Genomic DNA, 13,068 nt, shown 5'->3' with positions numbered 1-13,068 from the left:
GCCTTAACGACGTTTCTCCAAAGTACATTCGCGGGCTGTCTTACAGCAGTTGTCTAGACTTGGTGTTTGTGACTCGGTGCCTTGCGAGACGCGTCCGGTGGTTTGTCGACGTGGAAACGCGTGGAAGTGGCCACATCTCCACATATATTATTGTTCCTGGTCTCGCTGGATGCAGATCTGCCAAACGTTTGCAACGAATAGACTGGTCAATTTTTAAAACCTTTATGGAAGAAGCCTGCAGAGAAGACATTACAACATGCATTGAAGAGCGCATCAAGGAGGCTATGAAACACGCGAGATGCTTCTTCACTCTAATGCCAAATTTCACAGACTTCGATGTGGAGCTGCAGCACCTCCGATCAGTTCTACGAAGAACAGAGAGAAGATACAGGCGCACAAAGTCGCTGCACGACTTAAGGGATGCAAGGCGCACACAAAAGAAAATTCTGCACAGACTTCAAATCTTGCAGACTTACCGTTGGAAACAATTCTGTTAATCACTGGATCCTCGAAAGCCTCTCTTACGCATCTGGAGTGTGGTGCGTGGTTTGCGAACATCTCAGCAGTTCCAACCAAGTCTCTCGCACTTAACCAAGGACGTAGCGAAGCGGAGATTGGTGAAGATTTTTGCGCAAGAATAGCAGGTCACAGGAACCATTCCACAACTCTGAATTGGTGCGAAGTGCCTAGATATAGGCATTCACAAATGGACCTTCTTTTCTCCATGGAAGAACTAGACCCCGCCTTGGCCGGTTGCAGACGGTCTTCATCGCCGGGGCCCGATGGAGTAACGTACTCTGCACTTGCAAACCTTGGTCAGGAGGCTCGACGTGCTCTTTTGGACCACATCAACTCATCATGGTGTGCGGGCACAGTTCCGGACGTGTGTAAATCAAGTCGTCTGGTTCCAGTCCTTAAACCTGGAAAATCGCCGATTGACCTAGTGTCGTACCGCCCAATCGCATTGGCTAGTTGCGCGGGCAAACTCATGGAAAGGATTGTGCTTGCGCGAACTGAGTGGTATCTGGAGCGCTATCAAATATACCCAGATGTAATGTCCGGGTTTCGGCGGGGACGTTCTTCTATTGATAGCGTGATTGACCTGGTTTCATCAGTTCAACATTAGAAGCACCTGCTTGACCGCGGCGTTGTTTCTGGATGTTAAAGGGGCTTATGATAACGTCACTCATCAAGCTATTTTGGACTCTCTGGAATCTGCAGAACTTGGTGGTCGCATGTTCTGCTGGATATGCAGTTATCTATCCAACCGATCACTATTTATGCAGACTGAGGACGGACCAACATCTTCACATTACACATCCTGTGGGGTCCCACAGGGAGGAGTACTCAGCCCAACGCTTTTCAATCTTGCGCTTGTCGGCGTTGTCGATGTACTACCACAGTCGGCAAGAGTCTCTGTCTATGCAGACGATATTTGTATCTGGGCATCAGGAGTTACGCGACCACAAGTTCGAGGCAGGCTTCAAAAGGCGACAAGCATTCTGGCGTCCTACCTCCGCCTGCAAGGCCTGGAGATTTCTACTGAAAAATCTTCCGCTGTTGCCTTTACACGCAAGGACATGTCCCATTACCCCGTACGCATAAATGGGTCAACAATACCCTATGAAAGAAGCCATCGCTTCATCGGAGTAATCATCGATCATAATCTAACATGGAGCCCACATGTCTCGTTCATGAAAAGGCGACTGACATCGATTGTCCACGTTCTATCCTTTCTCGGAGGAAAGTCGTGGGGAGCATCAGTGCACTCGATGCTCCAGCTGTACACCGCATTATTCATCGGATTCCTTCGGTACAGTATCCCTGCACTAGGAAACTTGAGCAAAACGAACATACGGTGTCTGCAATGTGTTCAGGCTCAAGCTCTGCGGACGTGCCTAGGACTGCCAAAATGCGTATCTACAGCCGCAACAGTACTCATCACTCACTAGAATCCAGTGACTGCCTATGTCACAATCGAAGCCTCGAGAGCGCATATTCGTCACCTCTAATTCCCACGCACCATCTTGCCAGTCTTCCTGCTAACTGGCCGAGTACATCGTTTGCGAAAATTATTGATGCCCATCGCGACTTCCTACCAACCCAATTTACACCAGCCTCTAGACCGTCTTCTCCATTATGGAGTCTGCACCAACCTTGTGTCATTTCCATACCGGGCTTCAAAAAGAAGGCTGATTTATCGACGGCAGCACTAATACAGACAACTCTAGAATATTTGCATGCGAAACACGGACACCGACTGCACGTATACACCGATGGCTCAGTGACCCCTTCCAGTTCCTCGGGCTCCGTAGTCATCCCCGTAAGGACCATAGTTAAGAAAGTAAAAACACCACACCGGACTTCATCGACTGGCGCAGAACTTACTGCAATTCGTGTCGCCATTGAGCATATCAGTGAAGAAACACCCGAGCAATGGTCTGTTTTCACTGATCCAATGACAGCCCTCCAAGCGTTACAATCTGCTCTTCGTCATGGGTCCCATGAACAACTTGTCGCCGAAATCCGAGAGCTCAACCACACAGCCATCAAGAAAGGGCAAGATAATGTTTACCAATGGCTGCCGGGACACATCGGCATCGCAGGCAATCACCACGCGGACGAGGCCGCGCGAACTGCTCACCATGAAGGTGATTGCGTGTCCATCCCCATCTCGAGAGCCGACGCAGCGGATAGGCTTAAACCACTGTCGCGGGACATCACGCTTGCTGCGTGGAATTCAGGCCAATTCTCGCATTCGCGTTTAAAAACCTTAGACCCAGACCTGAAGCTTCGGCTTCCAGCCGGCCTACCACGACGTGAAGCAACTTTGTTGTGTCGCCTGTGGCTTGGTGTAGCTTTCACCAAGCACGACTCCTTCTTAATAGGTATGGCTGACAGCCCTGCATGTGCCATCTGCAGGTGTGATGAGACAATAGCCCACATTCTTTGTGAATGCCCTGCCTACAGCGCCGAAAGACAGTCTCTCTGCCGTGCACTGGAGCATCTCGACCTGCGCCCACTGACGGAAACGAAGATTCTCGGCCACTGGCCGCTGTGATCATCGGCGGTGAAGGCGTCAAAGGCACTGCTCCGCTTTTTGAAGACTTGTGGCCTGCACGATAGGCTGTGACTTCACTGAATGCTGTGACTTTTCATAGTGACTTTAATTTCCTGCAACTGTCTTTTCCCCTTCATCTTTTTCTCCCCTCACCCCTTTCCCCCCGTGCAGGGTAGCAAACCGGCTATTCGTCTGGTTAACCTCCCTGCCCTTCCTCCTCCTCCTCGTCGAAACATATTCGATTCGTATTTAGTTCTGCTAGTTCCCCATTCAATTTGTATTCCGCTGTACTCAACTCCATTATTCGCATTCCATTCGAAAGCAAAGCTGCACTATTTCTGTTCGAGTTTGTTTTTAAAAGTATTGTTTGCGACCCCTGATGTATCTATTACGTGCGCGAAAGGCGGCCACTTGCACTGAGTAACGAAATTCGTGCAAGGAATCTCTTTCCGTTAGTCTTGTGTTACGTGCGGTAGGTATAAGGCCATGATTCGGCTTGTGAGCATCGTGAAACGAAGCGCACGAGGTTCCCACCGAAAAAAGACTCGTTGCGTTGGATCACACTATGACTAACAATTAACCGCTGTTCAGGCATGTAGTTGCTTTTTCGCACTCTCGCCACTAGGTTTGCTTACACTTGCCTCTCCGTAGAACTCTCTCGTTTATTTGTGCTTTCAAACGTGCAGTACAACGAGATGGATAGTTAGCAGCCTGCATTTTTAACGGGTTGGTAAACTATATCCCGCCTATTAATCCGCAGTGCGCTGATTTCAGTCATATTTCCCGCGCAGTCATATTATACGTGTTACTTTGTCGCCGTCCTAAGCGAAATCGCTAATCACCACCAAACTGCTCGCGCTTTCTGAAATTACGGCACACCGCGATCGGGATTGAACAGCAGATAATTTCAGGGCTATATGGTGGCACTGTGTGCTGGGGGCTGCAACCAATTAAATAAGATGGTAATGTGTCCTATCCTTTCATTGTCTTGAAACAGCCTCAGAAAAATAAGCAACGGCTTAAAATTTTCCGCGATTATGTTGCGCGCATGCACCCAGCCGTAACCCCAAAAAGAAAATTGTCTCAAGAGGTCTGTTAACCGCGGTGGTACAATCGCTCCGCAAATATTCACTGCATATTTTTAAGCAGTCCTCACTGCGATCAGCAGAGAAGAACTGGGGATATAAATAAAATAAAGAATGCTTTCGCAGCCTCCGAATAGATGATAGAATCCCCATGCCAAATTACTTAGCAGAAGTATCGCAGCATATACCTCAGTCTAAAAAAAATGAAGAGGACCCTTCAGCCTTAAGGGCAACATGAGAAAGAGTAATGGGTCAATTTTGTTATTTGCGGAAGGTCATTCTCTACTTTACAATCATAGGTCCCTGGGAGTCCTCGTACCCCTCCTGGCGGAGTGTTGCAGCGGTTAAGCGATGCACTACTGCCCTGCAATGGGAGGTGCTCCCAGCGGTGGACCTTGTGCGGCTCAGGTTACTCTTCCTGGGCGGCCAATAATTTGACTGCCGCCTGCTTGCTTGGTCGCTCTTCGGAGTGCAGGTAGTGATGACGCGACAAGGTCACGTAACATAGGTTGCTCTCTGGGAAAAGCTTGCCAGAGCTATTCCCGTGATTTTTCGCCGAAAATGCCGACCCCGGATTTTATGGTGAAGAGGGCCCTTAACGCTGTCGTGTTAAACCTCACAGCACAACTGTAGGACTCAGTTATTACGAAGAAAACTGATAATTAACAGTATGAAAAATAGCATCAGTTTACAGCATAGTGGAAGTGAACAGTTGCCTCAAAAGGAGTGTATACAGAAGTTCTATACTGCCGACAGTAGCGAGAATCCTTAATATCAAATTGTAAGCAATACAGCAAGGTGCGGAAAATAAAGTCAGGTGTGACGTTAACGTACAGTAAGGGAGCAGAACAAGGCAACAAAGCAGGCGGCAAATATGTCGAGTCTCGTATTAATTAGAGAGAATAAATGGCCATTTGCAAGGCGTATAGGCACAGATGACAAAATCGGCAGTCCATCATGCAGACAGAATGAATTAAAAGATATGCTAGCTGCAGAAAAAGACGGGAGATATACAGGTGGACAGGTGAGATTGTGAAGTTTGCGAGGATATGCTGGCCGTGCCTAGCAAAGGACAGGCTTCGTTGCAGATCAATGACAGGCAGCTAGAGAACATAGCTGGGTTGATAATAACAAAGTAGCTCGTGTCCGTCAACTTACGTCTTAAAAGGCTGCACACGCTATAATGCCAATTGGAACCGGTGGCACGACTTCTTTTTCGAATATTGTAAAATCGGCGTGTAAGCTTGAAGAATGGGGCTCAGAGAAGTTGCGCGTGGAGGGGCAAGTTTCGCTTTCATACCTTGTACTTATCTACAATGTCCATGATCTGCAGGGGCCTCATCATCATTGGCGCCACAACACACGTGGCGCCGTCCAGGAGGGATGTCATTGTGTACAGCATCCCCGACACGTGCGTGATGGGGCTCATTCCTAGCATCACATCGTTTTCTCCGCAGGGAACAAGTGGCCTGCATTGGAAATAAGGTAAGACATTGTGAAAATGCTCAAAAACCTCAATTTGCCAGATGTTCCAGCCAGTCGCAACTGCACCGTTTAAAGCTCATGCGCTGTCCTTGCTAAATACCTAGGTAGTGAGGACTGGTACCGAAGCCAAGAGTCATGGAACACCGAATACTTGTAGATTTTGCACCTCCATCTCCACTTAACGTGCGCTGGTTGCTGATAGGACACTGACGACAGATTGAAGTTGGCATGCATGAATCCAATCATCAGCTACAGCAGCCTGACTGCGCCCTATGCAGGACAAAAGACTCTCGCATATCTCTCCTGTTAGCCCTGCTCTGGGCCAGCTGCGGCCACCGTGTCCACCCTAACTTCTTAACCGAATTTGGCCACCTAACTTTCTGCCGCCCCTGCTACGCTTGCCTTCTCACGGTATCCACTCCGTTACAATTAACGACCTTCGGTTACCTTGCCTTTGCATAACATGTCCTGCTCCAGTCCATTTCTTTCTCTCGATTTCGGCAAGTGTATCTTAACCCACGTTTGTTTCCGGTCCCACTGTGCCCTCTTCCTGTATCTTAACGTTACACCTATAATTTTCTTTACCAAAGCTCGCTGCGTTATCCGCAATTTAAGGTGAGCCCTTTTCGTTAGCCTCTATGCTTTTGCACCATAGGTGAGTACAGGTAAGATACAGCTGCTATGTCTTTTCTCCCGATGATTAGTGGTAAACTGCCATTCATAGTCTGCAAGAAGCTGCCAAATGCGTTCGTCCCCATTCTTAGTCTTCTAGTTATTTATCTCTCGTGATCTGGATCTGTGGTCACTACCGGACGTAAGTAGACGCATTCCTTTACCGTTTCCAGCACCTTGCTAATAGAGATAAACTGCTGTTCCCTTCGTAGGCTGCTCAAGATTACTTTAGTTTTCTTCATACTAATTTTGGACCCACCATTCTGCTTTGCCTCTGTAAGTCATTGACCATGCACTGAACTTGATCCCCTGAATGACTCAGTAAGGCGATGTCATCTGAGAATCGCAGACTACTGAGGTATTCTGCATTAACTCTTATCCCCAACTGTTCTCATTCCAGATCTCTGAATGCCTCTAGTAAACAGGTGGCGAATAACATTTCTGAGGTCGTCTCTCCGGGCCTGACTCCCTCCTTTTAACAGTTTTATTCCTGTATTTGTGGAGAACTATTGCAGCTGTGCAGCCGTTGCAAACATCTCCTATTACTTTTACATAAGGCTCTTCGAAGAGCAGGCAAACTTAGCAGTGAGCGGCGGAAAACTATGTGGGCGGATGAGATTAGAAACTCTGCGAAGATAATGCAGCTGCACGTCGCACAGGACAGGGTTAACGTGCATCTTGACAGTACGGAATCAATCTGCGCATCACTGGTTCACGACGGGCACCTGGCAGAAGAATGCACGGCCTGTGGCTGAAGGAACGATCACGTGGCTACCGGACAGTAAAATACCGACTACCAGCTATATTCTCTTCAGTGGGTCCGGCAGCGGCTGACGAGGAGTTAGCTGAATTTCGTCTGCTCTGTTTTACAGATAGCTGCGTTCATCATCAGCGGCGATCAAGAGTTGGTCGTTTCGGCCGTTGCTGTTTGGCCACCCTGCCAAGTACGCGAAAGAAAACAACTTGAGTCTGGTGAAAAAAACCAATCAGGTTTATTTATCAGCGTTATGACCGAAATTCTGACTCTCGACTAATGCTGCCATATTACTTCCTTCCCTTGCTGACAGGCGAATCCATCACCGCATCATGCTTTTCCACAAGATCGTACACGACACGTTATCTGGGCGAGCACGAATTCAGTCCTATCCTTCTGTATCACGCCTGGGACGCAGTAGCCCGCTCAACTAATTTCCTCTACAGGCATCAATAGATTCTTATAAATATAACTTCTTCAGGAACACCATAAAAACCTGCCACTCACTCGATGGTTCATTTCGTGCACTACCGCATGCAGAATTTTTCAATCCATTACGGAATTATATGTAATAAGGCGTTTTTTGCGCACTTTGTAGCCGCATCATTTTGTATATCCACCGATTCCTATTTCTAGCCATGTAGGTTTTCTTTTACTTTCCTTTGCTCACTCATAGCTGTATCATGATGACTGTCTAAGTATCTACTCCTGTAATGTCTCGCTCTGCGAGAGCAGAGTGCATGGTTTGGTTTTGTTTGGTTTATAGGGGCTTAGCGTCCCAAAGCGACTCAGGCTATGAGAGACGGGCTCCAGAAATCTTGACCACCTGGGGTTCTTTAACATGCACTGACATCGCACAGTACACGGGCCTCTAGAATTTTGCCACCATGAGAGTGAAGGGCTCCGGAAATCTTGACCACCTGGGGTTCTTTAACATGCACTGATATCGCACAGTACACGGGCCTCTAGAATTTCGCCACCGTCGAAATTCGACCGCCGCGGCAGGGATCGAACCCGCGTCTTTTGGGCCAGCAGCCGAGCGCCGTAACAACTCTGCTACCGCGGCGGCTGAAGAATGCATGGAAATAAATAAATGTAGAGATATAGGATATGCGTTTATCTTGCAGTGGGCGTAGTCATGCTGATGATGAAGGCTTTCATGACTACATCAGCATACATCAGCATATATTAAACACAATTTATATGTATTAGTTTACGCAGCCGTAAAAGTAATTCTGTTCTCTATAATTTTCTAGACGCAAGCAACTGGAACCATGCAGTCATAGTTTTCTACCTGATACTGTAGAAGCAGGAGACGAAGTTATAGTGGGTAAACTCAGCGCCCTTGGGCAAGCCCGTGGTCCCCGACGTGTAGCACACAGCCATGACGGTGCTCCGGGGATCGGCGACGGGGCTCTCCTGGAACTCTCGTTCATCCAGCTCCGAAAACATCGAGGCTGATACGAAGCCATCCGAGCGTCCCATGCAGAACAGACCCTGAGCCATGAACAAGGGCAAGAACACGATTTTGTAAAAGCGAAACGTGATGAATAAAAACTCCTCAGCGGATCAGATTACAGCAACGAATCTAACGACGGTTGTGCACACAGTTAAGTGGTACGAGCTATGCAGTAAGCGAAAATATAGGCAGTGGCTTTTGCCCTTTCCGCAGAGCTAATCATGGGGATAGCTGTCCTCACGGGCTAAGTTCTCTGCCTCGGTTGGCGCCTTGAATCCTCAAGCAAGAATCGACTCGAAGGCCCGTCGCACGCGACACGCTTCACATTTAAAGTTAGTGTTTCGCGTTCCTTTTGAATGCGCCGTTGACGCCTGCAGGCCATGACCAGACACCATGAGCAACTTAGCTACATCATAAGCTACCTGAGCTCGCCCACCTTAGCTGGTAGTAGACGGCTATGTGTTCGTGTTCAGGAAGAGGAAGTTCTTGTAAGGAAGTACGGCATTACCTCAAAATGGCGCTGAAATCCTTGCCGGAATTTTTCGCTATTTCTCGTCCTGCGGTCATTTGTGTCATGGCCTCATCCCAGGACCTACTGCTTCCACACAGCGTTAACCCTGCAGCCGCTGGCTTTCGTCTCTCTTGCAGCCCGGCTCCAAGTGCCATAACTTACGTGGCCTAGTATTTACGGCCATCGGATGACGATCACAATGACTCGATGTACTAGCTCCGGCCTATGCAAAGCGTCGCAGTGCACGCGAAATGCGAAAACCTGTGCGCCCTGCGGAGTATCAGTGGAAGTTCTAGAATTCAGCTGTGAGAAATTAAACTCAAGCCCGACGCTATTTAGCTTCTTTCTCCTTGCCTTTTTTAACGCCCATCTCCTTCCTACGTTTAAATAAAGGCGAAGCGGAAAATAACGCTGCCTGTTCAAGGTACGATGTCAGAACACCTTGATAAATCCGAGGTGGTCCAAATTATTCTGCAGCCCTCCTCTATGCTTCCTTTTCCTCTGTCAGAGTGCCTCATTCATCCTTGCCATCCCGGTGCGATTGGTATTGCCGAGAAGTTCAGCATTACTACCGCTTTCTCCGAGCCAAACGTTTCTCTGAACGAGGCTTAGATATTCACTCAACAACCGCTGTACACCGCCGTGAGACACCCAGTGCTCGTTCCGCTTACTCAAAAGAATCCCACGCTAGCTTCCCATTTACTGCGAAACAATTACCGCGCCCTTTTTTTCACTCTTATGGCCCCGTCCGCAATTTAACGGAAGGCATACAGAAGAGCACGTTTGACGCCAGGAGCGAAAACTCGCTCCCCTTCTTTCAGAGAATCTCGCTCCACAGCCGAACTAGTCGGCAAGGAGGCAACGAGAATTGCGAGAAATTTTGACAACCATGCAGTGAAAGCACTTCCTTGTGAACAAAGCGGGAAAATAGTGAATCTAAAAACGCCTGATAAGACAAAATATTGCTTAGGTTTTTAAAGATGCGCGCTGCAGATATTATGCACATTGCAGAGGTCACACTTACAACGACTGCACTGTAACACACTGACCTGGATTTGTCTGCATGAAATAAAAGAAATTAGCAGGGCCCCTGCTCCGATCGGCCGAACCAATCCCTTGCGCGAGTGCGGTGTACGCGCGAGCTTATAGAACTCGACAGTAGTGCAGGCCGGGGATGCGGAGTAGAGCCGTGCAACGCTCATGTGGAACGGAAGGGATGCGAAATAGAGAAGGTTTAGCAGCATGGCCCGCAGCGGTGGCCAAGTGGTTGAGCATCCCCCTCGCATGCGGGAGGTGCGGGGTTCGATCCCCAGTGCCGCCGGGTAGCCAGCGGTGATACAATGGGTCCAAGGTTTTTCCCTGGTCTGGTGCTCGGCTTATTTAGGGTGAAATGCTTGGGAAATAGGTCTTTGATCCCACCATCTACCCCTTCATCTACGCCTCCTACAATATAAACACCTCCACCGTGTCGACCCCGCTCATCTGCACCCGCGAACATTTTTTGCTCCCTGGCAACAAGGGGGCCCACTCAGAAGAAAAAAGTGAAAGGCGCTGTTGGATGGTGAAGCTGCTTCTGTCGTTGGACACGTGGTGGACTCAGCAGGGTGCGCCGGCATCATGCACAAGGCTCAGGTGAAGTGGATTCTGCTGGACGCACAGCCAAGTCTGTGCGCCCTTAACTGCGGCATGGTTTCTCCTCATAACATTTATAGACAGCCCTAAAGGACAGCTCTAATGGGGCCAGGGAGGGTTTTGTTCCTGTGTAAGCGTTGATGCACTTGTCGCTGCAACCTGGTATTCATTGCAAACTGAGGACTCCTCACTTCTTTTTCGGGTAGTGCTGTCTCGCACGGAATATTCCGGTATTATTTGCTCTTCGTGTGTTGTGCACTTCCATCGTTCGCAGTATCATGGTTCGCAAACCTACCGCCTTAGAAGGCATAGCGTTTAACTACTGCGCAAGCATTAACTTCGAGGGAATCCATGCTTTATTTAAACACAATAATGTCACATATATAGATACCTAGATGTCTATATACCGCCTAATATTTTGCTTATGTCTCGACACATGCAGCAGATTGTGCAACGCTGTTCCTTACCTTCATGGACAAGTTGGAAACTGCTTTGCGCACCTTCCCAGTGTACTGTTCGTCCGTCAGGACATGTGTGCTGTCGCTGTCTTCTGCTTCGTAGCGAAGTTCCCCTGCACAAGAACGTGGAATCACTTTTATAAGAAAGTTAAGGCAAGGACCAAGAAAAACTACTACGGGAAAACCGGGAGTTTACCGCAATGGTACTACATGTGGTATCCTTAACGCGATCGGCGTGACTGCGGACAGAGTCTGCTGTTAGGGCAGAAAAGAGGTTAAAACTGGCTGAACAGCCAAGCTGACGACTGACCGCTGGCTTATACTGTGGCCATGCTGGCCACATCCTTCGTCACTGCATATACAGGTGAATGGGGATCCGTGATTTGTGGTTTGGAGACGCACGATCACGTCCTGGCGAACAACCACGGTGAACCGATGGCTACCAACGTCGAGGGGACTACGTGTCGATTGATCAATCACGGTCGCTGTCGCCATGAACCGAAAGCTTCGCTTCGCCAGGACGCTGGTACAGAGCATCCGTCTGCAGGAAGCCTCTGAGCCACTGTTGGGGAAACTGAAATAAGGAAGCAAACTTTGGAGGTGAAGCTGCCTCACGGTTAAATGAAAATATCCCCCAGCGCTGACGACGAAAGGCCACGCCACATGCACTGAGTAGCGTGCACTGAGTCCCTGAGTAGCACCTGTCACATTCGTGAAAAAGAAGGTAGTCCCCGGTTCTGAGTCGATTACCACCGACTGAACAGAGAAACCAAGAACGATGTCTGTCCTTTACCCTGGATAGACGATACCGTTGACTGCCCCTGCAATGCGTGATATTTCTCTTCGATTGGCATTGTTATCGTCCTCCTCCTCTCTTCGTGTGTCGTCGTCGCATGCTGCTCCATTAAAATGAATGCCTACCAACTTGCCCCGACAGCCATCCTAGCGAATTAAAGAGCACGTATTGGCAAATCGATGCCGATGAGAGAGAATTAGAAAAGGCGGCCTTCACACCGTATCATGTGCGCGTGTTTAAGGGAAAACCATTCGGACATTGCTGTGTTCCAGACACGTTCCAGCAAGTAGTGGACACAGTACTGGCAGGACTGAAGTAGCAAATTTGTCTTCCCCACTTTGATGACGTAAATTTTTTATGTGCCGAAAAAGGCTTCGAACAGTGCTAAATATAATCAGGTCGTCAGGACTAACCCTAAAACCACAGAAGCTCCACTTCACTTACGAGCAGCTGCTGTTTCATGAAAACATAGTAAGCAACAATTAAGTACGCCTGCACCAGCGGGAAGCTACTGCTAGAGCACAATTTCCACTGCCGGGAATAAATAAAACATGCGCAGAATTTCTGGAGCTTTACTCATATTACCGACGGTTTATAAAGCACTTTTTGCACAGCGCCGAACCCTTAACGCAGCTAACGATGTCAGGCCTTGCCATTCAAATGGGCTAAATGGGGAGGTCCGCAATGTGTATCATTCCAGGATCTCAAGTGTTCCTTAACTTTGGCCCCTTTGAAGGGTAGGCGGAAAACGAGATTTACAGAGACGCAAAAAGCGTGGGGTAACGCGCCATTCTCATGCCGAAGAAGCAACGCCGCAAGAGTCGGCGTAGGCCGGCTGCTGGTAGTGAAAGGCAGATGCTAACTATCCAGGGATGATGAAAGAGTGCGTGAATAGTCTGTGCCACGTCGAGATTGTGTCTGTGTTGCTACGGTCAGCCTCTCAAAGTTTTGACCAGGCAGCAAGTGTCGTGCTGGCTTGGCAGCTTGAAAGTGCTGTGTGGGCGCCTCTCTCCATGGCGTTTTCGAGTACATGAGTGCGGCAACCTCGATGTCTACAAGTATGGCCACAGGCATTCTGACGCAGCCCACCTGTTATGACCTCTTTGCATGCTGTCGACAGAAGGCGATGACGATATCTTCCTACCTCCGCTAATT

At 48.8% G+C, this 13,068-nt stretch overlaps 1 protein-coding gene across 1 annotated transcript in view; it reads right to left on the bottom strand.

Annotated features, from left to right (window-relative positions):
- LOC144127977 (putative 4-coumarate--CoA ligase 1) overlaps positions 1-13,068 on the bottom strand; it is a 76,733-nt gene that overhangs the window by 24,546 nt on the left and 39,119 nt on the right. The window contains exons 4-6 of the mRNA XM_077661006.1: positions 11,127-11,230; positions 8,352-8,554; positions 5,447-5,615 (exon numbers count right to left, since the gene is read on the bottom strand). Of these exons, the coding sequence (XP_077517132.1) occupies positions 5,447-5,615; positions 8,352-8,554; positions 11,127-11,230 (476 nt within the window). The remainder of the gene's footprint in view (positions 1-5,446; positions 5,616-8,351; positions 8,555-11,126; positions 11,231-13,068) is intronic.

Source organism: Amblyomma americanum, chromosome 4, assembly GCF_052857255.1.
Source record: "Amblyomma americanum isolate KBUSLIRL-KWMA chromosome 4, ASM5285725v1, whole genome shotgun sequence".
Taxonomy (NCBI): Eukaryota; Metazoa; Arthropoda; class Arachnida; order Ixodida; family Ixodidae; genus Amblyomma; species Amblyomma americanum.
This window is presented reverse-complemented; position numbering and strand designations above follow the sequence as displayed.